General features: G+C 50.1%; 1 protein-coding gene across 1 annotated transcript in view; it reads right to left on the reverse strand.

Moving 5' to 3' along the window:
* The window catches only part of LOC121285937 (kielin cysteine rich BMP regulator), a gene marked incomplete at its 5' end in the record, with an annotated part of 176,900 nt that overhangs the window by 80,244 nt on the left and 68,940 nt on the right, over positions 1-27,716 (reverse strand). The window contains 3 exons of the mRNA XM_041202897.1: positions 7,776-7,852; positions 20,682-20,684; positions 22,002-22,164. Coding sequence (XP_041058831.1) covers positions 7,776-7,852; positions 20,682-20,684; positions 22,002-22,164 — 243 coding nt within the window. The remainder of the gene's footprint in view (positions 1-7,775; positions 7,853-20,681; positions 20,685-22,001; positions 22,165-27,716) is intronic.

A 27,716-nucleotide genomic window follows, 5' to 3' on the forward strand; every position in this document is an offset into this window, starting at 1 on the left:
AAAGGTGATACTTCCAATTGTGCAGCGCTCCCTCAATACTGCCCCTCTGACAGTACAGCGCACCCTCAATATTGACCCTCCCATAGTACAGCACACCCTCAATACTGACCCTCCCACAGTGCAGCACTCTCTCAGTCCTGCCCCTCCAACAGTGCAAGACCTCCTCCCCTACAGCCCACCCCAAAGTGCAGTGCCCCCTCAGTCCATCCTCTCTGACAGTGTAGATTACCCTCAGCATTGCCCCTTCTACAGTGTAGCTTTCCCTCAGCCAGTGCACTAGAGTGTTGCCCTGGATTATCCACTTATGTCTCTAGAGTGGGTCTTGAACCCACAACCTTCTGTCGCAGAGGCAAAAATGTTACCCACAGAGCCATGGTGATACGGAAGAGTTAGAAAGTTGAAATTGAATTTTAGATGCGTGAAGACTGGGTATTTAATGCTTGCTGTATATCTTTGTGTGTTCTGTGACTGACACGCAGCATCTATGAGCTGTCATGTGCCTAGTTGTGTTTAGTCCATGGTGTGCCCTTCTCTGTGGCACATCCTGAGCACTCTTACCAACCTGCTCACCCTGACCAAACCTGCTCACCCTGACCAAACCTGCTCACCCTGACCAAACCTGCTCAACCTGACCAAACCTGCTCAACCTGACCAAACCTGCTCACCCTGACCAAACCTGCGCACCCTGACCAAACCTGCGCACCCTGACCAAACCTGCTCACCCTGACCAACCTGCTCAACCTGACCAAACCTGCGCACCCTGACCAAACCTGAGCACCCTGACCAAACCTGCGCACCCTGACCAAACCTGCGCACCCTGACCAAACCTGCGCACCCTGACCCAACCTGCGCACCCTGACCCAACCTGCGCACCCTGACCCAACCTGCTCACCCTGACCAACCTGCTCACCTTGACCAAACCTGCTCACCCTGACCAACCTGCTCACCCTGACCAAACCTGTGCACCCTGACCAAACGTGCTCACCCTGACCAACCTGCTCACCCTGACCAAACCTGAGCACCCTGACCAAACTTGAGCACCCTGACCAATCTGCGCACCCTGACCAAACCTGCGCACCCTGACCAATCTGCTCACCCTGACCTACCTGCAAACAAACACACCTCTATCCATAACCAGTAAATGCTGTGCATGCCCACCATCCCCCGTACACGCCCACCATCCCCTGTACACACCCACCATCCCCCCGTACACACCCACCAACCCCCCGTACACACCCACCATCCCCCGTACACACCCACCATCCCCCCCGTACACGCCCACCAACCCCCCCGTACATGCCCACCATCGCCCTGTACACGCCCACCAACCCCCCCGTACACGCCCACCAACCCCCCCGTACACGCCCACCAACCCCCCCCCGTACACGCCCACCAACCCCCCTCGTACACGCCCACCAACCCCCCCCGTACACGCCCACCAACCCCCCCCCGTACACGCCCACCAACCCCCCCGTACACGCCCACCAACCCCCCCGTACACGCCCACCAACCCCACCGTACACGCCCACCACCCCCCCATGTACACGCCCACCACCACCCCATGTACATGCCCACCACCCCCCCATGTACATGCCCACCTTGCACAAGCACTTGGTGCAATGATCTTGATAACTCTGGCCATTCCGCAGTCTGTGTCCGTTAAACAGGCACCCGGAGCATTCAGGGCAGCATTTGCCCTGTGGAGTGATGGGGTATTGGCAATGAACAGTTTGACACGTTTCTGTGCTACACTGCACTTGACCATCCTATGGGGGAGACCAAGAGAGAAGCAAATGGAGAGCGTTAGAATTCTTCTCAAATGTCCTGTGTTGTCTAACACAACTTCCAGTTAACTTTGACATTTAGCTCATGGTGAGGAGATGGGAGGCCAAACCCACAATCATCACAAGGTCCAGTTTTAACTGATTTCCTCTAATCCTCTTGTAAAATCACCAACTCCTTTCAAAGTACAGGTCCACACCGCCTTAAAGTGAATGTGAGATATTGTCATAACCCCTTACCTCACACAGACACACAGGAAATATTACAATTTCTGACCTGTTGCAGGGAGCATCATGACACCTGACCTGCACAGAGTGTATTGGTTGGCTGCTGATCTAGTGCCAATACACAGAGTGTGTTACAATCCATGGTGATAGAGGGTCTCCTGACTGAAACGCTGGGCAAGCTCTGACGAGGATAAAAACATGCAGGTGGGGGTCAAGAAAGTGTTTGGACTCGGGCGCCAGTGGAACAGAATCAGTGAGCTGCTGCTTACAGGAAGATAGCCTGGCAGCTCCTCACTGTGGGGGCAAGGGACGAGAAGGTTTCGCTGGCAATGACAAGCATGTGAGTGTGACCACAGCTTTGACTTCCAATTGGTTCTGTGCACAGTGACCAAAGAGTGCAATGGAGTTCCGAGCAAGACCCTGACTTCAGTATTGGGGCAAGAGCTCTGTCTCTGGCTGCTCCTTCACGCCACTTCTCAGATGGCAATGAGAATGCTGTCGTTTGTCACAAAGGTGTCCTACCTTACAGGAGCAGTGTGTACAAGCATCGAGTTCCCAGCTCTCGCCATGAACTCTTCCATCTGCACAGCCTGCAAGACAAATTGACAAAACATGTTATATAACTACAGGGCATAGGGACAATGGGCAACAGTGAGGGGCACATACTAACGCACACAGATGGACACACACACACCCCAACAACGTGCATTTAAATAGCATCATTAATACAATAAAATATCACAAGGTGCTTCACAGGAGCATCATAAAACACAACTTGACACACACAGACTCAAAAACAGGGACACACACAGACTCAAAAACAGGGACACACACAGACTCAAAAACAGGGACACACAGACTCAAAAACAGGGACACACACACACACCATGGTTGATAGATTGTTGTTAGCCAAGGGGATTAAGAATTACAGAACAAGGCAGGTAAATGAAGTTGAGATACAGGTCAACCATGATCTAATGGAATTACGGAACAGACTTGAAGGGCTGAATCGCCCATACTGTCCCTATGTTCCACACATGTGCACAGTACGAATGTCAGGCTCTGAATAGCTCAGTTACTGAGAAATACAAATAATTTGACATTTGCATGATAATTTAAACACATCACTCCCTTTTCCTGTCACATAACAGCTTACACTTATATTGCACTATTAACCTAGCAAAACATCTGAAGGTACTTTACTGCAGCATTGTCAGATATAACTTGACACCAAATCAAAGAAGGGAACATTAGAACATGTGATTGAAGGATATGCTGAGAAGGTGGATGTGAAGGATGTGATGTAGAATAAGAGAGCTCATGAAAGGCTTGGCCAAAGATATATGTTTTAGGGAGAATCTTAAAGGGGAAGAGAATGGTGGAGCGGTTTAGTGAGGAATTTCAGAACTTGGGCCTAGGGAGAGATGTCAATGTTAATGTGGAAGGAGGAAGGAATGTGCAAGAATTGGACAAATGGAGAGTTTGGGGATAGGATGTAGAATTGGAGGAAGTTACAGAAAAAGAGGCAAGGTCATGAAGCAGGGGAGTTTATAATGGAGATGTTGGGGAACTGCATGGCAATGTAGATCAGCAAGAACAGAGGTGATGGATGAACGGGACTTGGTGCAAGTTTGGCTAAGGTTAGGTTTGAATGTACTGAAGTTGAAGGTCGGTGTAAGGTGGGAGATTCGGCCAGGACAGCACTGGAATAGTAAAGTCTGGAGGTACAAAGAAATGGATGAAGGTTTCAGTAGCTGATGAGGGGCTGTCTAAGGGGCTTGGTGAGTTGCTGCAGTGCATCTTGTAGATGGTACACACAGCTGCTACTATGCATCGGTGATGGAGGGAGTGAATGTTTGTGGATTTTGTGCCAGTCAAGCGGACTGCTTTTTCCTGGATAGTGTCAAGCTTCTTGAGTGTTGCTGGAGTTGCACTCATCCAGGCAAGTGGGGAGTATTCCATTGCACTCTTGACTCGTGCCTTGTAGATGGTGAGCAGGTTTTGGGGAGTCGGGAGGTGAGTTAATTGCCGCAGGATTCCTAGCCTCTGGCCTGCTTTTGTAGCCACAGTATTTATATGGCTAGTCCTGTTCTATTTCTGGTCAATGGTGTCCCACAGGATAGTGGGGGACTCGGCGATGGTAATGCCATTGAATGTCAAGGGATCCATGGTTTAATTCTCTCTTATTGGAGATGGTCATTGCCTGACACTTGTGTGGCGTGAATGTTACTTGCCATTTATCAGCTCAAGCCTGGATATTGTCCAGGTCTTACTGCATTTGGACATGGACTTCTTTAGTATTTGAGGAGTCACGAATGGTGCTGAACATTGTGCAATCATCAGCGAACATCCCCACTTCTGACCTTCTGATGGAAAGAAGGTCATTGATGAAACAGCTGAAGGTGGTTGGGCCAAGGACACGACCCTGAGGAACTCCTGCCGTGATGTCCTGGAGCTGAGATGACTGACTTCCAACAACAACAACCATCTTCCTTTGTGCTAGGCATGACTCCAGGCAGCGGAGAGCTTTCCCCTGATTCCCATTGACTCCGGTTTTGCTAGGGCTCCTTGATGCCACACTTGGCCAAATGCTGCCTTGATGCCAAATGCAGTCACTCTCACCTCACCTCTGGAGTTCAGCTGTTTTGTCCATGTTTGAACCAAGGTTGTAGTGAAGGCAGGAGCTGAGTGGCCCTGGCTGAACCCAAACTAGGCTTCTGTGAGCAGGTTATTGCAAAGCAAGTGCTGCTTGATAGCACTGTTGATGACCTCTTCCATCACTTTACTGATGATTCAGTGTAGGCTGATGGGGAGGTAATTGGCCGGGTTGGATTTGTCCTACTTTTTGCGATAAGGACATATCTGGACAATTTTCCACTTAGCTGGGTCGATGCCAGTGTTGCAGCTGTACTGGAACAACTTGGCTAGGGTCATGACCAGCTCTGGTGCAGAAGTCCTCAGTGCTATTGTGGGAATGTTGTCAGGGTCTATAGCCTTTGCACTATCTAATGCCTTCAGCTGTTTCTTGATATCACGTGGAGTGAATTGAATTGGTTGAAGACTGGCATCTGTGACACTGGGGGCCTCGGGAGGAGGCCGAGATGGATCATCCACTGCCTGGAGATTGTTGCGAATGCTTCAGCCTTCTCTTTTGCACTGATATGCTGGGCTCCCCCATCATTGAGAATGGGGATATTTCTGGAGCCTCCTCCTCCAGTGAGTTCTTTAATTGTCCACCACCATTCATGATTACGTGTGGCAGGACTGCAGAGCTTAGAACTGATCCTTTGGTTAGGAATTGCTGAGCCCTTTCTATTGCATGCTGCTTATGCTGTTTGGCACACAAGTCGTCCTGTGTTGCAGCTTCACCAGACTGACACCTCATTTAGGTAACCCTGGTACTTCACCTGGCATGCCCTCTTGCACTCTTCATTGAACCAGGGTGATCCCCTGGCTTGATGGTACTGGTAGAGTGGGGGATATGCCAGGTCATGAAGTTACAGATTGTGTTCGGGTACAATTCTGCTGCTGTTGATGGCCCACAGCGTCTCATGGTTGCCCAGTCTTGAGGTGCTAAATCTGTTCAAAATCTATCCCATTTAGCACGGTGGTGGTGTCAAACAGGTTTTAGGGATGGTGTGGGTATGGAGTCAAAAGGTCTGCTTGGGGTCAGATAGGATGTTGAAGTTGTGAAGGGTCTATCCTAAGCCAGAAGTCAGGGAGGTAGATTGTGTTTGTAGGTTTACAAGGGACACATTCCCTGCATCATAAACCATGTTTGATACTCCAGCCTGTGTCAAACAATGAATCGTACAGGAACCTGGGGAACCAGCAGCTGATCCAAGGTATTTTATACACCTCTGAATACCTCACCAAACACTGAGGCTGAGATTTTCCAGTCCCGCCTGTGGTGGAAATCGCCACAGGCGGAACAGAAAGTTTGACGGGCCTGCACAGAGGTCTGTTGACGTTGGGCAGGAATTTCAGGTCCCACAACGGGCAGGACCGGAAAATCCCAGCCTGAGTTTCTCTAAACCTCACTCTCAGCAAAATACATTAACTATTGCCGGCCCTCTCACTCCCTGATCCACCAACCACCCCCCCACCCCGCCCACTTGCACATTGGCTGTGTTATTAGTTGGAGCTCGGGGGGTGAGGGCAGAATGCAGCCCCAATAATTCTATACTTAGTTTCCAGGATGAATGATTGTAACAGAGGAATTGAGAGAATAAATACTGGAGAGACTGATGAGATCTCCTATTACTCTCCACTTACCTCGGGGACACTCTGGGCAGCAAGATCCCTGTCTCTTCACAGTGCCCTTACAGCTCAGAGCCTGGCACTGCACCGGGGCACAGGACACATCACCATTCTTCAACAGAACATCAAGCATTTGATCAGAGACCAAATTCACAGCAAGGCATCTCACAGAGTACAATTACCCAAAAAACCTGTTTCCCCTGAAGGTGCCGACTCTCTCCCTCTCCCCTGAAGGCGCCGACTCTCTCCCTCTTCCCTGAAGGTGCCAACTCTCTATCCTCTCCCTCCACTAAAGGCGCTGACTCTCTCCCCCCTCTCTCCCCTGAAGGTGCCGACTCTCTCCCTCTCCCCTGAAAGCGCCGACTCTCCCCCTCCCCTAAAAACGCCGACTCTCCCCCTCCCCTAAAAACGCCGACTCTCTCCCTCTCCCCTGAAGGCGCCGACTCTCTCCCTCTTCCCTGAAGGTGCCAACTCTCTATCCTCTCCCTCCCCTAAAGGCGCTGACTCTCTGCCCCCTCCCTCCACTAAAGGCGCTGACTCTCTGCCCCCTCCCTCCACTAAAGGCGCCGACTCTCTCCCCCCTCTCTCCCCTAAAGGCGCTGACTCTCTGCCCCCTCCCTCCACTAAAGGCGCCGACTCTCTCCCCCCTCTCTCCCCTAAAGGCGCTGACTCTCTGCCCCCTCCCTCCACTAAAGGCGCCGACTCTCTCCCCCCTCTCTCCCCTAAAGGTGCCGACTCTCTCCCCACTCCCTCCCCAAAGGCGCCGACTCTCTCCCCCCTCTCTCCCCTAAAGGTGCCGACTCTCTCCCCCCTCTCTCCCCTAAAGGTGCCGACTCTCTCCCCACTCCCTCCCCAAAGGCGCCGACTCTTTCCCCCCTCTCTCCCCTAAAGGTGCCGACTCTCTCCCCCCTCTCTCCCCTAAAGGTGCCGACTCTCTCCCCACTCCCTCCCCTAAAGGCGCCGACTCTCTCCCCCCTCTCTCCCCTAAAGGTGCCAACTCTCTCCCCCCTCCCTCCACTAAAGGCGCCGACTCTCTCCCCCCTCTCTCCCCTAAAGGCGCCGACTCTCTCCCCCCTCTCTCCCCTAAAGGTGCCGACTCTCTCCCCACTCCCTCCCCTAAAGGTGCCGACTCTCTCCCCCCTCTCTCCCCTAAAGGTGCCGACTCTCTCCCCCCTCTCTCCCCTAAAGGCGCCGACTCTCTCCCCCCTCTCTCCCCTAAAGGCGCCGACTCTCTCCCCCCTCTCTCCCCTAAAGGTGCCGACTCTCTCCCCACTCCCTCCCCTAAAGGTGCCGACTCTCTCCCCACTCCCTCCCCTAAAGGTGCCGACTCTCTCCCCCCTCTCTCCCCTAAAGGCGCCGACATTCTCCCCCCTCTCTCCCCTAAAGGCGCCGACATTCTCCCCCCTCTCTCCCCTAAAGGCGCCGACATTCTCCCCCCTCCCTCCTCTGAAGGTGCTGACTCTCTCCCCCTCCTCTCACAGTGTTTACTCTCTCCTCTGTACTCACCAAACATACACAGGATGTGCAGCGATCAACAACAACTGAGTCACCGTTCTGGAAAGTCTGTCCCTTGTAGCTGCAACCTTTAACAAGAAGATAGTTTGCAAATCATTTCAAATTCTCGAGGCCCCAGCCCCAAACCACCTGAACAATATCCACTCGTCCGCTGGTAACGCTGCTGCTTAAAGGGGACAAAAATACCAGATAAAAACATTAGGAACTTAGAGCCAGTAACCATTATTCAGCCCATCAACCATGCTGCATTCACAGTCTGCCCACTGGCTCAAGGCAGGATCCAACTCCCATCCACATTTTCTCCCAATCCAAGTCCTCCCCGCTGCATCATATCCAGTATCAACCCTCTCTCCTGATCACCAGGAATAAACGTGTCTATTAATCACTCCCCCCGTACTCTCAATCTCCTCCAATATCCACTTTCCTGAATTATGAATCGCTCTCCGATCCTCTCTCCCTCTTCTGTTATTCCTGAGCCTGGATCACATCCTCCATCCTCTTTAGACCCTTGAGGTTTCCTTCATAAACCCAGTCACCTAAAGACCTGAACGGCTCACATCTTCCCTCATGTTTCGAATGAATCTAAAAATCCTATGTGAGGCAAGGTGCCCTGCACTGTACCCACACTCCAGAACCTGCCCAAAATGTCACCATCTGTTGTGACCTGTAGCCCAGTTCTCTGATTTATCTGGTTAATAACAGTCTCACTGTTAACACACTGGCCACACAGCTTCTAGGTGTTGCTAATCACATTTTATCCCCTTCCAACAGTCAGCGTTCATGTTGTACATCATTACTTCCAATATAATCACCTGACATTTATATCAACAACATAATCCACCTACATCGTGGGTCCAAATCTCTCTGTTACCTTTCCCCTGATAACATTAACTTCCAATATCATCTCCATTTATTACGCACCCTCTTAGTCAATCTCTTTTCACTCATTACCTGCAATGCCACAGAAGATACCATGTTCCAATCACTTACAAATGCCAGCAGCAGGGGGTACGGAACAGGTCCCTTGTCCCCTGCTTTTACTAATCAAATCCTTGCTCCTTCTCAATCCCTCTCTTTCCCTCTTAGTTACAGTCCAGCTGTCTACCTGTAGACTGACGGTAGAAATCCTAACAAGATCAGGCCATGTGGGGAAGAGGAAGGAAGGGGAGGGCAAACACAGCTGGCCAGCAAGTCTCAATCTTAGTGACAAAGGAGCAGTTGTTAGGGATGAGTGGAAAGGGGAGAGATTGGGGAAGGGGTGGGGGTACAAAAGAGGTGGAGAGAGGGAGAGAGAAAATGGTGAGGGGAAAATGGGGAGAGTAGATGCAGGAGTGAGGGTGGATGGAAGGAGGCTGGCAGGGGCAGGGAGAGGCTGGAGAAGCCGAGGGTTGTCTTTGCTCTCACTGGCAATTTGTAAACTTTTGTGTCGTGTTGGTCTTTGCTTTTATTGCTATCTGTATACTATCTGCATTTTAATGTCGATGAGAATACACTGAGGAAGGTTCAGGGAAAGATGGATGGGGAACAGCTATACCATCACAAGGAGAACAGCATTTACTGGATATTGGCAGGTCACAGGGTCAAACCAGGGCAGTCTCGAGCAGGAGATATCAACCCCTGTCACAAACATCCAGATTACCAACTCAAATTATCTACATAACTCATGCCTGTGTCATCTATACATCTGGAATGACAAAAATCACAGTCCCAAACAGAGAGAGCGCAGGAAACAGACAGAGAGCACGCACGCAGGAAACAGACAGAGAGCACGCACGCAGGAAACAGACAGAGAGCGGGCATGCAGGAAACAGACAGAGAGCGGGTGCGCAGGAAACAGACAGAGAGCGGGTGCGCAGGAAACAGACAGAGAGCGGGCGCGCAGGAAGCAGACAGAAAGCGGGCGCGCAGGAAACAGACAGAGAGCGCGCGTGCAGGAAACAGACAGAGAGCGCGCGTGCAGGAAACAGACAGAGAGCGCGCGTGCAGGAAACAGACAGAGAGCGCGCGTGCAGGAAACAGACAGAGAGCAGGCGCGCAGGAAACAGACAGAGAGCGGGCGCGCAGGAAACAGACAGAGAGCGGGCGCGCAGGAAACAGACAGAGAGCGGGCGCGCAGGAAACAGAGAGCGCGCGCGTAGGAAACAGACAGAGAGCGGGCGTGCAGGAAACAGACAGAGAGCGGGCGTGCAGGAAACAGACAGAGAGCGGGCACGCAGGAAACAGACAGAGAGCGCGCGTGCAGGAAATAGACAGAGAGCGGGCGTGCAGGAAACAGACAGAGAGCGGGCGTGCAGGAAACAGACAGAGAGCACGCGTGCAGGAAACAGACAGAGAGCACGCGTGCAGGAAACAGACAGAGAGCGCGCGCGCAGGAAACAGACAGAGAGCGGGCGTGCAGGAAACAGACAGACAGCGCGCGTGCAGGAAAGAGAGAAAGTGTGCGCAGGAAAAAGAGAGTGCGCGTGCACTAAACAGAGAGAGAGCGTGCAGGAAACAGAGAGAGAGAGCGTGCAGGAAACAGAGAGAGAGCGCGCGCAGGAAACCGAGAGAGGGAGCGCGCAGGAAACCGAGAGAGAGAGCGCGCAGGAAACCGAGAGAGAGAGCGCGCAGGAAACAGAGAGAGAGAGTGCGCAGGAAACAGAGAGAGAGTGCGCAGGAAACAGAGAGAGAGCGCGCAGGAAACAGAGAGAGAGCGCGCAGGAAACAGAGAGAAAGAGCCCACAGGAAACTGAGAGAAAGAACACGCAGGAAACAGAAAGAGAGAGCACGCAGGAAACAGAGAGAGATTGCGTGCAGGAAACAGAGAGAGAGCGTGCGCAGGAAACAGAGAGAGAGAACACGCAGGAAACAAAGAGAGAGCAAGTGCAGCAAACAGAGAGAGAGCAAGTGCAGCAAACAGAGAGAGAGCATGCAGGAAACAGAGAGAGAAAGCATGCAGGAAACAGAGAGAGAGAGTACGCAGGAAACAGAGAGAGAGAGTACGCAGGAAACAGAGAGAGAGAGTACGCAGGAAACAGAGAGAGAGTACGAAGGAAACAGAGAGAGAGAGTACGAACATGCAGCAAACAGAGAGAGAGCAAGTGCAGCAAACAGAGAGAGCGCGCTCAGGAAAGAGAGAGAGCGCGCGCAGGAAAGAGAGCGCGCGCGCAGGAAAGAGAGAGAGCGCGCGCAGGAAAGAGTGAGAGCGCGCGCAGGAAAGAGAGAGAGCGCGCGCAGGAAAGAGAGAGAGCGCGCGCAGGAAAGAGAGAGAGCGCGCGCAGGAAAGAGAGAGAGCGCGCGCAGGAAAGAGAGAGAGCGCGCGCAGGAAACAGAGAGAGAGAGCGCGCGCAGGAAACAGAGAGAGCGCGCGCAGGAAACAGAGAGCGCGCGCAGGAAACAGAGAGAGAGCGCGCGCAGGAAACAGAGAGAGAGCGTGCGCAGGAAACAGAGAGAGCGCACGCAGGAAACAGAGAGAGCGCACGCAGGAAACAGAGAGAGAGCGCACGCAGGAAACAGAGAGGGAGAGAGAGAGCAAGTGCAGGAAAGAGAGAGAGAGGGAACAAGTGCAGGAAACAGAGGGAGTGCTAGCAGGTGCGCTAGTGGTGATCAGGAGGTGAGCAATAGCAGGTGGGTGAGTGACAGGGTATCGGCAGGTGAGCAAGTGACAGACAGCAAGGCAAAGAAGGTATGAAGAGGAATAAGGAGAGATGGAATGAATAGGAATGGGGGAGAGAGAGAACCAGAACTGCAAGTGTTTGCATCCAGGCCATTAATGTGGGGAATTAGGCAGAGAACTTCAGGCACCCTAATATTTGCCACCAATCACACTAATCAAACCAATGCATGTAATTTAACATAGTCCACATCTATAAATCCAAACAGACAACAAGTAACAGGAAAAGGCAGATTCCCTGCTGAATATATTGCGTATTGAGGTAGAGAAACACCAGCAGCCTCAACTCCCCATTCAATGATCCACTTTGATCCAAGTCTGGGAGCTCCTCACCCCTTTTAACTTACCCTGCTTCTCACTCCATCACCGTACCCCATCCCCTCACCCCCTCAACCACCCACAAACCTAATCCGTCATTTAGTAAGAAGTAAATAATCACAACTACATTGAACAGTATGACTGGAAGTCACCAGTAACCAACCATGACACATGACATGACGGCTGGTCCCTCCGTCATACCACTCGCTGAAACAGGCGCCACAACGATGCACACGACACTCTGCATTCGGGAATCCCAGACATTCGGTGTCCTGGCACAGGTCAGGGCAACTGACTGGCAGCGTGCCCAATGGACAGCCTGAATACCAGTGCAGCTCAAAGCAAAATCTGGAGGGGAAAAGAATACAGGCATGTGAGGCATCAACATGAGAGAGTAAAATACCCTTGAGCTCAGAGATAGGGAGGAACATCTCAGAATGAGAGCCATTATGGAATTAAATGCTTAATACTGAGAGTGCGAGTGCAGAGAGATAAAACCACAAAAAGCCAACAGTATCCTGGGTTTTTAAAACTATCAACACTGGGTAGAGATTCCGCACAGACACACTGTGTTTTACAGTGTAAAAGGTCAGAGTACAAATACAAACAATTTTTTACATTAGTTTAAAAAAATCAGGTTTGAGATAACCACACATGCAAAACTGGCCCTGTCTCCCAGGGTGAATGAATTACAATTGGGAGTTATTAATTAACGTGTGCTTGCAGGACTTCAAGAAAGGTTTCAAAAATTAACCTGGTTCTTTTGGGTGCAACGACACTAATAGGAATGTTTAAAAAACTTTTGAATTGAACTTAAAAAAAAGCCAATTCTACACTAATATAACTACCAAATTTTTTTTAAAGTCCTTGTCCGTAATTTAAAATCGGATTACTCACAGATGGCGAACTGACAGATTCAAAATGTTTACTTTTTGTGATAAACCTATTTTCTCTATTACTCACATTTCACCAAGTTGTCACTCTTAAATATGTGGAGGGATATTTATGAAGCAAGATTTTCTTTTGAGAAAAATTACATTTTAAAACACTGCCCCCATTGTGCTGGTTCATGGCAGAAAGAATAAAAAAGAAACATATTATCTAGATGTTGAGAGATTGCAGGACTCTGAGGTTCAAAGGGATCTGGGTGTCCTAGTGCATGAATCGCAAAAGGTTAGTATGGAGGTACAGCAAATAATTAGGAAAGCTAATAGAACATTATCATTTATTGTGAGCGGAATTGAATACAAAAGTAGGGGAGGTTGTACAGTTCTTCGGTTGTACAGGGCATTGGTGAGACCACTTCTGGAGTTTTGTTATAGTACTGGCTTCTTTATTTAAGGAAGGATGTAAATACATTAGAACCAGTTCAGAGAAGGTTTACCAAACTAATACATGGAATGGGCAGGTCATCCTGTGAGGAAATATTAGACAGGCTAGGCTTGTATCTGCTGGAGTTTAGAAGAGTAAGAGGCAACTTGATTGAAACATATTAGATCCTGAGGGGTCTTGACAGGGTGGATATGGAGAGGATGCTTCCTCTTGTGGGAGAATCTAGAACTAGGGGTTACTGTTTAAAAATAAGTGGTCACCCATTTGAGGCAGAGATGAGAAGAAATATTTTCTCTCAGAGGGTAAATGGAGACGGAGTCTTTGGAACTCCCTTCCTCAAAAGGCAGTAGAAGCAGAGTCTTTGAACATTTTCAAAACAGAGGTAAATAGATTCTTGATAAACAAAGGGCAAAGGGTTACTGGGGGTAGGCAGGAGGTTACAATCAGATCAGCCATGATCATATTGAATAGAGGAGCAGGCTCGGAGGGCTGGGTGGCCCACTCCTGCTCCTAATTCGTATGTTCGTGTGCATGGCAGGTTTTATATTTGGCGACATACAAATTAGTTTGAACTCTGATGAAACATCTTTGACCTGAAATGTTGAGCTGAATTTTCTGGACATAGGGGAGAATTTTTAGCTTGGCTGGTGAGCGCCCGACCTGACTGAGCATAAAACGGCGCACAATGATGTCAGGCGAGCATCCTGATGTCATCGCGCACTCGCGCGATATTTCAGTCAGCCAGAGTCGGCAGCGCACCTGCTGACAATTAAAAGGTCTATTAAGGCCATTGAAGGGTTAATTGGAGAATTTTTTTCTATTTCAGGAAACCTTTCTCCACAGACGGGGTGAGGTTATCAGCAGCAAATAAAATTAAAATCAAAATTTAAAAATTTAATTAATAACATGTCCCAGCTCATGTGACAGAGTCACATGTGACAGAGTCATATGAGGGGACACGCGTTATAACATTTTAAAAATCTTTATTTTTTATTTTGAAAAATGTTCACCTCCCTGAGGCAGCTGTGTGCCTCGGGAAGCTTTTCCACCTCGCACTCGCGTGCATGCGAAGTTCGTGCTTACCCTCCTTCACACCTCCGCTCCCCCCCACCCCCTCCCTGGGGCACAGTCAGTGATGAGTCCTGCCACTCGCACTTCACGCTGATGGACATTGCGGTCCAGCCCCGATCACAGGCAGCTTCCCGACCGCTGAGGGAAAAATTCTCCTCATGGTATATTTTTGGCCGTTGGAACATGGCAATTCCTGAGCTGCAGCTTTCAGAGGGTCACACACTCCGGGTCAGTTTTTCAGAAGGTGACCAATTAGCAGTCTGCCTCCAGGTTTGCCGTCCTATTTGGAACAGTAGGCAGGTTGAAGGGAAGGGAGGACCAACCAGCATGTCTGCAGCCTTCACAGTTTCTGGAGTGTCAGTGTGCTGCGGGGGTGAAAACCTCAAGTAGGAAAGAGCAAAATGGCTGTGAAGAAAACAAGGCTGAGCGAACTGACAGCCATGTCTGCAGCCCAAGCACGCTCCGTGAGGGCAGTCTCTGGAAGTTGCCCTTGCCATGGCGAGCCTCTCCCAGTGGATGCCCTCAGGACTGCTATTTGCACCATTGTGCTGTCGGGCCAGGCCTTATTTTCACGCTGCTCTGACCTCCCGCTGTGCAGCTGCCTCCGCTGACTAGCCGAGGTTCTGACATGGCCTGGGGCCCATGCACTCTTTCAAAATTCACTGCCCTTGGAAAATTACTGCTAATTGCCCATTTAACAAGCTTCCCATTGCTGCTGTGTAGGTTGTCATCACTGCACAGAAGCCCCTCCTGGAAAAGTGGGTGTTACCAGGAGCACGTCAGGGGAGCAGCATTAAGCATTTCTTCCTCGATTTTGCTCATTGCCCCTCCTCTGAGGGCCTGGTAAAATTCCCCCATTAACTTGGTTTCTCTCTACATAAATGCTGCCAAAACCTGCTGAGTATTCCTAGCATTTTCTGTTTTTATCTCAGATTTCCAGAATCCATAGTATTTTGTTTCTCTAATAGTGAAAGTAGTGTCTCCTCAGGTCAGGGAGTCAGTGATGGGATATCCTGGAAACAGGAGTCACACATAAAATCAACACCAAAATCAACCATCAATAAACAACTAATAGGAATTCAGCTGTATGCATACCTGAGGTCAGGGGTCACGGGAAGCCAAAGATTGCTGTCTTCCACTGAGGTGATGCTGGGGATATATCCTCTGTCAAATGGGTGATGGGAGGCCCACTTCTGCTCAACATGCCGGATGACAGTGACCGTTTCTTGTACATCAATGGTCACCCAGTTCTGAACAAGCCACCAGTCTGGGAGTGGGGTTACTGGGGGGCAGATACGTTTAATGTTGAGAAGCAGCTCAGGACTTGCCATGTACAACTGCTGCTGGATGAAGAAGTAGAATCTCATGTGATGGGGACCTCTGAAGAAGTAATTACAGTTGTCCTTGTCATAGCCATCCTCATCAAAACCAAACACATCAAACCCATTCTTATCCAAGCCAAACTTATTGTATCCGTAAGTGTTATAGCCTTTGTCGAAGAGGGATTCGATGACCTCCACCTCAATGTAAGGCAGGTAGGACTCATCTTTCCTCATACCAAATGGCGTGACTTGTGAACGATTAAATCCATACCGATTGTATCCGGAAATGTCAAACCCTTCAATGTCAAAACCATCCCGATTGAAATGGTCTCTGCCATAACCATATGGATCCCAACCGGATTGGTCGAAGCCATTGCGATCATAACCGTGCTGGTCATACCCATGCACATCATACATCCCTCGTTGGTCGGGCTGTGCAGTTTGATCAAGACCTTCCCTGTCGTAGCCCGCTCCATGGTGAAGAGGGGGATTGGGGGTCGTATAATTGCAGGGAGCACCAAGAGTGACTGGGACATACGTTGTGCAGAGCTGCTGCTGAGATAATAGCATGTCATCCGGGGCAATATCAAATGGTTTCATCTTCACAAACCGGAGTTCAGGAGGGTAACGGGGCAAGCCATTGGGACTGCGGTCTTGCCAGTGAGTCCAAAGCTTGTCTACAAATGCATAATGAGAGAGAAAGATTGGATCGTAAGGACTGAAAGGAGAGGCCATGTGACCTCCAACCCAAAGATGGAAAAGCCCCGAGATGGCCTCCATCTGAATGGAGAACTGGCTAAAGTCTTGTTCTGCCAATATCAGCTGGATGTTGATCGCATCGGGCAGAGTAATGGAAGAGTTGAACAGCCGACGGAGGCAAGGCACCCACTCACTGTCCTGCTGGAAAGGGTGATAGGCAACGCACTCCGTCTCTGAGTCTCCATTTGGCCCAAAGAAGTTTGCCTGCCACGCCATGGAGCTCTCCATCGAACCTGCGTCAATAGTCCATTCGAAGTACGGGATGCTGATGTCACACGATATCTTCTGCAGCTCCCGTTCCACCATGCGAAGAAAGTAACGGTGCCAGGGGAGGAAGGTAAACTGCCCATTGGCCTGTGGCGCGTACTCTGCTCTCAATCTGGCAAACTCCTCCCAGGTACCTGTCAAGTCACAGCAAGGCATTAAGAACTTGCATTTCCATAGCACCTTTCACCACCTCAAGAATGTCTCAAAGTTCTTTATGGCTAATAAAGTGCAGCCACTGTTGTAATGTGGGAAACGCGGCTACCAATTTGCATACTGCAAGATCCCACATAAAACAATGAGATGAATAATTTGGATCAAGTTTTAGGGGTTTTGGTTGAAGGAAAATGAACAGCTCAAGTAATCAATGAAGGTCCTATCAGCATTCTTTAACTCTGGCAATAAGTGCAACTTGGGGTTTATGGGGCCTTTAGTTTTAATAGAGGGCTTGCACTACTACAATGAAGGCTGGGGTACCACACCTTTATAGCATTCAGCCAGGGAATGCATTGACTGGTTTGGTGGATAGGGGAGATTTGCCTCCTTTCAGAAGAGGCGAGGCTGCCTGTCGGTGAACCTGTCTCTCCCACACCCCAACAGTTGGTCTTGACATAACAATGGGCCAGGATCTGTTTTCATGATGTCTGTTGAGAGATATGTATTGGCCAGGAAGCCATGAAGAACATCCTGCTCTATTTCCAAATAGTGCCATGGAGCTTTAATGTCCACCTGAAAGAGCAGACAGGGCCTCAGTTTAATGTCTCACCCAAAATGTGGCAGCATAAATTTACACTTGGATGTTTGTACGCACATGAACATGGCAGCAGGTGGGGGGTGGGGCGGGGGCAGGTGGGGGCAATTGGCAGATAAGTACAGATCAGACTCAGTTATATCCCTTTTATGAAAAAACACTGCTGCTGCCACTCACAAACATGCACGTCCCCTCAGATGCGCGCGCGCGCACACACACACACACACACACACACACACACACACACACACACACACACACACACACACACACACACACACACACACACACACACACACAGCCTCACATTCACACGTATGTATTCTCACACAACCACGTGCATGGAAGCACGTGTCCTCACACATGTGTGCTCCCTTACACTGACATGAACAGAGATGAGGCCATACCCTGTTTTTGGTAGAGGTCCCGTATTGCCGCCTGATAAATCTTCATCTCACTGGCCATCATGTCCCGGATTTCCTTGCGTTGACTGATGTGCCGACAGTTGCACTCAATCACGCCGGTGTAGCTGCACAGACAGATCTCGCAGCCATACTCAAAGGACTCTCCAAAACTATAGGAACGACCTTGGAAGGTGCAGCCACAGCTCTGACCACAGGAAACGTCCTCACACCTTTGGCCTGGTCTGAAGCTGACCACTTCTCTCCTGAGGTCAGCTCTGTTGATGGCCTGGCAGTGAGAGGTCGGCAGGTATTCACAATGATAGACATAGGCTGCAAAAAAGCCAAGATAGTTGAACCCCTCACGATTGACCCCAACACAGTCAAACTGGGCGCGGTTGTAACCCTCAGCATCGAATCCAGTCATGTCAAACTCTCCTCTGGAGTCATGCTCCCCTCGCTTGTTATATCCAGTGAGGTTAAACCCAGTGTCCCTGTGAAAGCCATCCCGGTCATACCCTTGTTTGTCAAACCCGTACTTATCAAACTCGCGTCCATCACTCAAGCCGCTGAAGACCTGTCCATTTGGCCCAAACAATGCAGGTCCAGAGCGCACAGGGTTAAATGCCACCACCTGCCTAGCAGTCCGATCCAGACCGGACATGTTGTATCCATAGCGATCATAGCCTTCGTGGTCATAGCCAATCAGAAAGTTAGTCAGCTTTGGTTGGCGGAAGCAGCAAGCTCCGATTTCACACCGCCTCATGCACTCCTCATGCGTTTTAAAGTTATTGTTGTTCCCGCCACAGCCGCTGTAATCAAACTCTTCACACAGGCCTGAGAGGCTGTTGTAAAACCAACGCCTTGTAGGAATGCTGTGCCCACCATTACAACCACCTTTAACCCTGGGCAGTGAGCAGACCTATAGAGTAAACAGAAGTAGGGTTAAAGGTCATCCATCAAATACACATTAATAATAATCTGTACCGACAGCCAATGTATCAATATATGTGGACTTGACAATCAGTGTCAACTCTCCCCGCTCCCTGAAAGGGCCAACCCCCTTTCCCCTGCAAGTTAGAGGACTAAAGGAATGGGCTTTGATGGACTCAATGTCCGTGTCCAATGCTCTCTGTGGATCAGTTTCCTTGTCAGGCTGTGTGATTACTGTTTTATACAATGAGGATGAACACAATCTATCTTTTCCATGAACTGCTCAGGGTGTCACTACCTGGATCATGGGCTCCTCACATAGACGTCCTGTGGATGTCGCGGGGCAGTTGCATGTAAATCCTGAAGGTTGTTGACCAGAGTCAGAGATGAGAACATGGCAGAGCCCTCCATTCTTGCAGGGGTTGGTAACACAGGGATCTGGGAACAAATCACATTGTTCAGAGTGAAAGACAGTCTAAGAGCAACATTGGTAACACTGTCTGTTGAGACGTAAGAAAAATACATAACTATAGGTTCACCAACAGGAGGGCTCCTCTCCCCTCTCACCAGTGAGGGCACCACAGATTACGGTCTCACCTGAAAGTCAGCACTTCTGACTGTGCAGCACTCCCTTAATTTTGCCACTCCGACAATGCAGCACTCCCTCAGTACTGCCCCTCCGACAATGCAGCACTCCCTCAGTACTGCCCCTCCGACAATGCAGCACTCCCTCAGTACTGCCCCTCTGACAATGCAGCACTCCCTCAGTACTGCCCCTCCGACAATGCAGCACTCCCTCAGTACTGCCCCCCTGACAATGCAGCACTCCCTCAGTACTGCCCCTCCGACAATGCAGCACTCCCTCAGTACTGCATGAAGCACCAAAGTGCTCTCGTTGGGACTTGGAAAAATTTATTAATTTTGCTTCCAATCTCCACCCCTCCATCATTTTCACGTGGTCCATCTCTGACACTTCCCTTCCCTGCCTTGACCTCTCTGTCTCAATCTCTGGTGACAGACTGTCCACCAATATCCATTACAAGCCTACCGACTCTCACAGCTACCTTGACTACAGCTCCTCACATCCTGCTTCCTGTAAGGACTCCATCCCATTCTCTCAGTTCCTTCGCCTCCATCGCATCTGTTGCAATGATGCTACCTTCAAAAACAGTTCCTCTGACATGTCCTCCTTCTTCCTTAACCGAGGTTTTCCACCCACGGTCGTTGACAGGGCCCTCAACTGTGTCCGGCCCACCTCCCGCACATCCGCCCTCACGCCTTCTCCTCCCTCCCAGAAACATGATAGGGTTCCCCTTGTCCTCACTTATCACCCCACCAGCCTCCGCATTCAAAGGATCATCCTCCGCCATTTCTGCCAACTCCAGCATGATGCCACCACCAAACACATCTTCCCTTCACCCCCCCGTCGGCATTCCGTAGGGATCGTTCCCTCCGGGACACCCTGGTCCACTCCTCCATCACCCCCTCCTCTTCAACCCCCACCTTTGGCACCACCCCATGCCCACGCAAAAGATGTAACACCTGCCCCTTCACTTCCTCTCTCCTCACAGTCCAAGGGCCCAAACACTCCTTTCAAGTGAAGCAGCATTTCACTTGCATTTCCCCCAACTTAGTCCACTGTATTCGTTGCTCCCAATGTGGTCTCCTCTACATTGGAGAGACCAAACGTAAACTGGGCGACCGCTTTGCAGAACACATGCGGTCTGTCCGCAAGAATGACCCAAACCGCCCTGTCGCTTGCCATTTTAACACTCCACCCTGCTCTCTTGCCCACATGTCTGTCCTTGGCTTGCTGCATTGTTCCAGTGAAGCCCAACGCAAACTGGAGGAACAACACCTCATCTTCCGACTAGGCACTTTACAGCCTTCCGGACTGAATATTGAATTCGACAACTTTAGGTCCTGAACTGCCTCCTCCATCCCCACCCCCTTTCTGTTTCTTCCCCCTTCCTTTTATTTTTCCAATAAATTATATAGATTCTTCTTTTCCCACCTATTTTCATTATTTTAAAATATTTTTAAATCTTTTCTGCTCCCCCCACCCCCACGAGAGCTATACCTTGAGTGCCCTACCATCTATTCTTAATTAGCACATTCGTTTAGATATATATCACCAACTTCAACACCTCTGTGTTCTTTTGTTCTTTTGTCTGTGACATCTTTTGATGATCTGCTTCTATCACTGCTTGAGTGTCCCTACAACCACACCACCCCCCTCCACTTCTCTCCCCCCACCCAAACCACCACCACCCCCCCCCCACCCCTCCACACACACACACACACACCTTAAACCAGCTTATATTTCACTCCTTCCTTGGATTCACCTAGTTCTGTTGAATGGTCATGAGGACTCGAAACGTCAACTCTTTTCTTCTCCGCCGATGCTGCCAGACCTGCTGAGTTTTTCCAGGTAATTCTGTTTTTGTTTTGCATTCCCTCAGTACTGCCCCTCCGACAATGCAGCACTGCCTCAGTACCACACACCGCACCACCCCCTCCCCTGACAATGCAGCACTCTTTCGGTGCTGCTCCTCCGACAATGTAGCACTCCTCAGTACTGCACTGGGACTGTAAGCCTGGATTGTGCTCTCAAGTCTCTGGAGTGGGACTTGAATCCACAAGTTTTGACACAGGACTATGTGTGCTATCACTGAGCCAAGGCTGACAGATTTGGTTTTACTGTTTTTATATTTAGAGGGATAGAATTGAAAGGTAGGTACCAAACTTTAGTTAGACCACATTTGGAATAGTGTGCGTGATTCTGGTCACCCTACAGTACGGAACGTATAGGTGCATTGGAGAAGTTGCAAAAACATGTACAAGGATGAGGTTATACCCATAAGGAAAGGATGAACAGGCTGGGGCTCTTTGCTCTTGAAAGGAAAAGGCTGATGGCTCACCTAATAAAGATCTTTAAAATTGTGAAAGGCTTTGACTGAGTAGACACAAAGTGCTTCCACTTGTGGGGGAGTGCAAAATCAGAGGCCATGAATATAAGATAGTTACCAAGAAGTCCAATTGGGAATTCAGAAGAAACTACTTTACCCAGAGAGTGATGAGAATGTGGAAATCTCCATCACAGGGCTTGGTCAAGGTGAACAGTATCGATGCATTTAAGGGGAATTTAGATAAGCATATGAGGGGGAAGGGAATAGAGGGTTACGCTGATAGAATTAGATGAGGAAGGATGGGAAGAGGCTCAGACCTTAAACGCTGGAATGGACAGCTTGTGCATAGTGGCCTGTTTCAGTGACATATGCTCTATAATCGATTTTTACTGCACTCTTGCCTGGAACATCATTTATTAGAAGACAACTTGTGTTCAAAGTATTTGGCTCTCCCTTTTTCCCCAACCCAGTGCGTAGTACTCACCCTGACAGAGGACTCTGTCACCCCGCTTTGAGCAATGTACCTCTCCATTGGTACAGGCACAGCTGCTGCATGGGTCCTGGTCCCACGACTGTCCCTCCTCATACTCCCTCCCCTGCCAAGAGCACATGGGCTTTCTGCATTCACATGTCTCCAGATGCTTGACTCGCTCCAGTAGTTCCAAGTTCTAAACAAGGAAGAAAGGCAGACTGTCAGAAACACAACAATAACAATAACCAGGGCAAGTGTAGCCTCCCCCTGTGGTATGGGGCATGACCCTAGGCGCTGTGGCCTCTCCCTGGGATACAGGTCATGAACCCAAGAGCAATTGCCTATCTTGTTCTGCACTCATCTCAAAATCTGATCCCAGTTGCTGAATGCCACCCAGAGAGAGGACAGGGCTTACAGTGCAGTAACAGTAGAAAGAAGCAAAGAGACACTGGGGAATTTATAATGTCTAGAGAACACAACCTTTACATTCAACTCAGTTCCCAGCCAGGGTCACCAGTGAAAGGTCAGGGGTCAGAAGCCAGAATCCTGGTTGACTTTCATCTTCTTCAACCAACATCTGTCCCCATTGCCCAAGATCCCAACATCTGTCCTCTCTGCGTAAGAAAGACTCACAATTAAGAGTGCAGGAGGACATGCCAGGAGCAGCACCAGGCATACCTAAAAATGAGCTGCCAACCTACAACACAGGACTACTTGCATGCCAAACAGCATAAGCAGCATGTGACAGACAGAGCTTAGCGATTCCACAACAAATAGTTCAGACCTAAGCTCTGCAGTCCTGCCACATCCAGTCATGAATGGTGGTGGCCAATTAAACAACTCAGTGGGGGAGGCTCCACAAATATCCCCGTCCTCAATGACGGAGGAGCCCAGCACATCAGTGCAAAAAAGGCTGAAGCATTCGCAACAATCTTCAGCCAGATGTGCCGAGTGGATGATCCATCTTGGTCCCCTCAGAGGAGGTCCCCAGCAGCACAGATGCCAGTCTTCAGCCAATTCGATTCACTCCATGTGAAATCAAGAAATGGCTAAAGGCACTGGATAGTATGGGCCCTGACAATATTCCGGCAATAGTACTGAAGACTGGCGCTCCAGAGCTTGCCACGCCCTCAGCCAAGCTTCCAGTACAGCTTTTGGCATCAACACGGTAATGTGAAAAATTGCCCAGGTATGTCCTGTACACAAAAAGCAGGACAAATCTAACCTGGTCAATTACCGCCCATCAGTCTACTCTCCATGATCAGTAAAGTGAAGGAAAGGGTCATCAACAGTGCTCTCAAGTGGGACTTGCTTAGCAATAACCTGCTCACTGACGCTCAGCTTAGGTTCCACCAGGGCTACTCAGCTACTGACCTCATTAGCGCCTTGGTTCAAACATGAACAAAAGAGATGAACTCTAGAGATGAGATGACAGTGACTGCCCTTGGCATCAAGGCAGCATTTGGTCCGAGTGTGGCATCAAGACGTCCTAGTAATACTGGAGTCAATGGGAATTGGGGAAAAGCTCCCTGCTGGTTGGAGTCATATCCAGCAGAAAGGAAGATGGTTGTGGTTGTTGGAGGTCAGTCATCTCAGCTCCAGGACATCATGACAGGAGTTCATCAGGGTCCTAGGCCCAACCATCTTCAGCTGCTTCATCAATGACTTTCCTTTCATCATAAGGTTAGAAGTGGGGATGTTCACTGATGATTGTACAGCTTTCAGCAGCATTCGCAACTCCTCAGGTACTGAAGCAGTCCATGTCCAAATGCAGCAAGACCTGGAACATATCGAGACTTGGGCTGACAAGTGGTAAGAAACCTTTGTGCCACACAAGTGCCAGGCAATGACCATCTCCAACAAGAGAGGATCTAACTGTCACCCCTTGCATTCAATGACATGACCATCGCTGAATCCCTCACTACCAACACCCTGAGGGTTACCATTGACCAGAGACTGAACTGGTCTAGCCATATATAGTGGGTAGAAGAGCAGGTCAGAAGCTAGGAATCCTGTGGCGATTAACTTACCTCCTGACTCTCCAAAGCCTGTCCACCATCTGCAAGGCACCAGTCAGGAGTGTGATGGAGTATTCCCCAATTGCCTGGATAAGTGCAGCTCCCACAATACTCAAGAAGCTTGGCACTGTCCAGGACAAAGCAACTCACTTGATTAGCACAACATCACAAACATTCACACCCTCCACCACCAGCACACAGTGGTACCAATGTGTATCATCTACAAGATGCACTGTGGGGACTCACCAAGACTCTTAGACAGCAACTTCCAAGCCCATGACCTCTACCATCTAAAAGGACAAGGGCAGCAGACACATGGAGGGGAGCTTCCAAGTGGTGATGTTCCCAAGTCACTCACTGACTTGGAAATATATTGCTGTTCCTTCACTGTTGCTGGGTCAAAATCCTGGAACTCCATCCATAACAGAACTGTGGGTGTACCTAGATCACATGGATTTCAGTGGTTCAAGAAGGCAACTCACCATCACCTTCCATAAGGGCAAATAGGGATGGGCAATAAATGCTTGCCTAGCTAGCGACTGCCACAATCCATGATGAACAAAAAACCATATACAGGCCATTAGGCCCAAACAGTACCTGTTAGCATTTTGAAGTTTTGTATCCCAGTGAGAGTCAGTGCCTGTGGAATTGTATCCCAGTGAGAGTAGGTGCCTGTGGAACTGTACCCCAGTGAGAGTTGGTGCCTGTGGAACTGCACCCCAGTGAGAGTCACTGTCTGGGGAACTGTACCCCAATGAGAGTCAGTGTCCATGGAACTGTACCCCAGTGAGTCGGTGCTTGTGGAACTGTACCCCAGTGAGAGTCAGTGTTTGTGGAACTGTACCCCAGTGAGAGTCACTGTCTGGGAAACTGTACCCCAGTGAGAGTCACTGTCTGGGGAACTGTACCCCAGTGAGAGTCAGTGTCCATGGAACTGTACCCCAGTGAGAGTCAGTGTCCATGGAACTGTACCCCAGTGAGAGTCAGTGTCCATGGAACTGTACCCCAGTGAGAGTCAGTGTCCATGGAACTGTACCCCAGTGAGAGTCAGTGTCCATGGAACTGTACCCCAGTGAGAGTCAGTGTCTGGGGAACTGTACCCCGGTGAGAGTCAGTGTCTGGAGAACTGTACCCCAGTGAGAGTCAGTGTTTGGGGAACTGTACCCCAATGAGAGTCAGTGTCCACGGAACTGTACCCCAGTAAGAGTCAGTGTTTGTGGAACTGTACCCCAGTAAGCGTCAGTGTTTGTGGAACTGTACCCCAGTGAGAGTCAGTGTCCAAGGAACTGTACCCAGTGAGAGTTGGTACCTGTGAAACTGTACCCCAGTGAGAGTCACTGTCCCTGGAACTGTACCCCAGTGAGAGAGTCAGTGCCTGTGGACCGTACCCCAGTGAGAGTCATTGTCTGGGGAACCGTACCCCAGTGAGAGTCAGTGTCTGGGGAACCGTACCCCAGTGAAAGTCAGTGCCTGCGGAACTGTCCCCCAGTAAGAGTTGGTGCCTGTGGAACTATACCTCAGTAAGAGTCAGTGCCTGTGGAGCTGTACCCCAGTGAGAGTCAGTGTTTGTGGAGCTGTATCCCAGTGAGAGTCAGTGCCTGTGGAACTGTACCCCAGTGAGCGTTACTGTCTGGGAACCTGTACCCCAGTGAGACTTGGTGTTTGTAGAACTGTACCCCAGTGAGAGTTGGTGCCTGTGGAACTGCACCCCAGTGAGAGTCACTGTCTGGGGAACTGTACCCCAATGAGAGTCAGTGTCCATGGAACTGTACCCCAGTGAGTCGGTGCTTGTGGAACTGTACCCCAGTGAGAGTCAGTGTTTGTGGAACTGTACCCCAGTGAGAGTCACTGTTTGGGAAACTGTACCCCAGTGAGAGGCGGTGTCTGAGGAACTGTACCCCAGTGAGAGTCAGTGTCCATGGAACTGTACCCCAGTGAGAGTCAGTGTCCATGGAACTGTACCCCAGTGAGAGTCAGTGTCCATGGAACTGTACCCCAGTGAGAGTCAGTGTCCATGGAACTGTACCCCAGTGAGAGTCAGTGTCCATGGAACTGTACCCCAGTGAGAGTCAGTGTCCATGGAACTGTACCCCAGTGAGAGTCAGTGTCCATGGAACTGTACCCCAGTGAGAGTCAGTGTCCATGGAACTGTACCCCAGTGAGAGTCAGTGTCCATGGAACTGTACCCCAGTGAGAGTCAGTGTCCATGGAACTGTACCCCAGTGAGAGTCAGTGTCCATGGAACTGTACCCCAGTGAGAGTCAGTGTCCATGGAACTGTACCCCAGTGACAGTCAGTGTCCATGGAACTGTACCCCAGTGAGAGTCAGTGTCCATGGAACTGTACCCCAGTAAGCGTCAGTGTTTGTGGAACTGTACCCCAGTGAGAGTCAGTGTCCAATGAACTGTACCAGTGAGAGTTGGTACCTGTGAAACTGTACCCCAGTGAGAGTCACTGTCCTTGGAACTGTACCCCAGTGAGGGAGTCAGTGCCTGTGGAACCGTACCCCAGTGAGAGTCATTGTCTGGGGAACCGTACCCCAGTGAGAGTCAGTGTCTGGGGAACAGTACCCCAGTGAAAGTCAGTGCCTGCGGAACTGTCCCCCAGTAAGAGTTGGTGCCTGTGGAACTATACCTCAGTAAGAGTCAGTGCCTGTGGAGCTGTACCCCAGTGAGAGTCAGTGTTTGTGGAGCTGTATCCCAGTGAGAGTCAGTGCCTGTGGAACTGTACCCCAGTGAGAGTTACTGTCTGGGAACCTGTACCCCAGTGAGACTTGGTGTTTGTAGAACTGTACCCCAGTGAGAGTCAGTGTTTGTGGAACTGTATCCCAGTGAGAGTCAGTGTTTGTGGAACTGTATCCCAGTGAGAGTCAGTGTTTGTGGAACTGTACCCCAGTGAGAATCAGTGTCCATTGAACTGTAACCCAGTGAGAATCAGTGTCCATGGAACTGTACCCCAGTGAGAGTCAGTGTTTATGGAACTGTACCCCAGTGAGAGTCAGTGTCCATGGAACTGTACCCCAGTGAGAGTCAGTGTCCATGGAACTGTACCCCAGTGAGAGTCAGTGTCCATGGAACTGCACCCTAGTGAGAGTCAGTGTTTGCGTAACTGTACCACAGTGAGAGTCAGTGCCTGTGGAACTGTACCCCAGTAAGAGTCAGTGCCTGTGGAACTGTACCCCAGTAAGAGTCAGTGCCTGTGGAACTGGACCCCAGTGAGAGTCAGTTCCTGCGGAACTGGACCCCAGTGAGAGTCAGTTCCTGTGGAACTGTACCCCAGTGAGAGTCGGTACCAGTCAAACTGTACCCCAGTGAGAGTCAGTGTTTGTGGAACTGTATCCCAGTGAGAGTCAGTGTTTGTGGAACTGTACCCCAGTGAGAATCAGTGTCCATGGAACTGTACCCCAGGGAGAGTCAGTGTCCATGGAACTGTACCCCAGTGAGAGTCAGTGTCCATGGAACTGTACCTCAGTGAGAGTCAGTGTTCATGGAACTGGATACCAGTGAGAGTCAGTGTTCATGGAACTGTACCCCAGTGAGAGTCACTGTCTGGGAAATTATACCCCAGTGAGAGTTGGTGTTTGTAGCAATGTACCCCAGTAAGAGTCAGTGTTTGTGGAACTGTATCCCAGTGAGAGTCAGCGTTTGTAGAACTGTGCCCCAGGGAGAGTCAGTGTCCATGGAACTGTACCCCAGGGAGAGGCAGTGTCCATGGAACTGTACCCCAGTGA

This window comes from Carcharodon carcharias, chromosome 13 (genome assembly GCF_017639515.1).
Source record: "Carcharodon carcharias isolate sCarCar2 chromosome 13, sCarCar2.pri, whole genome shotgun sequence".
Lineage (NCBI taxonomy): Eukaryota > Metazoa > Chordata > Chondrichthyes > Lamniformes > Lamnidae > Carcharodon > Carcharodon carcharias.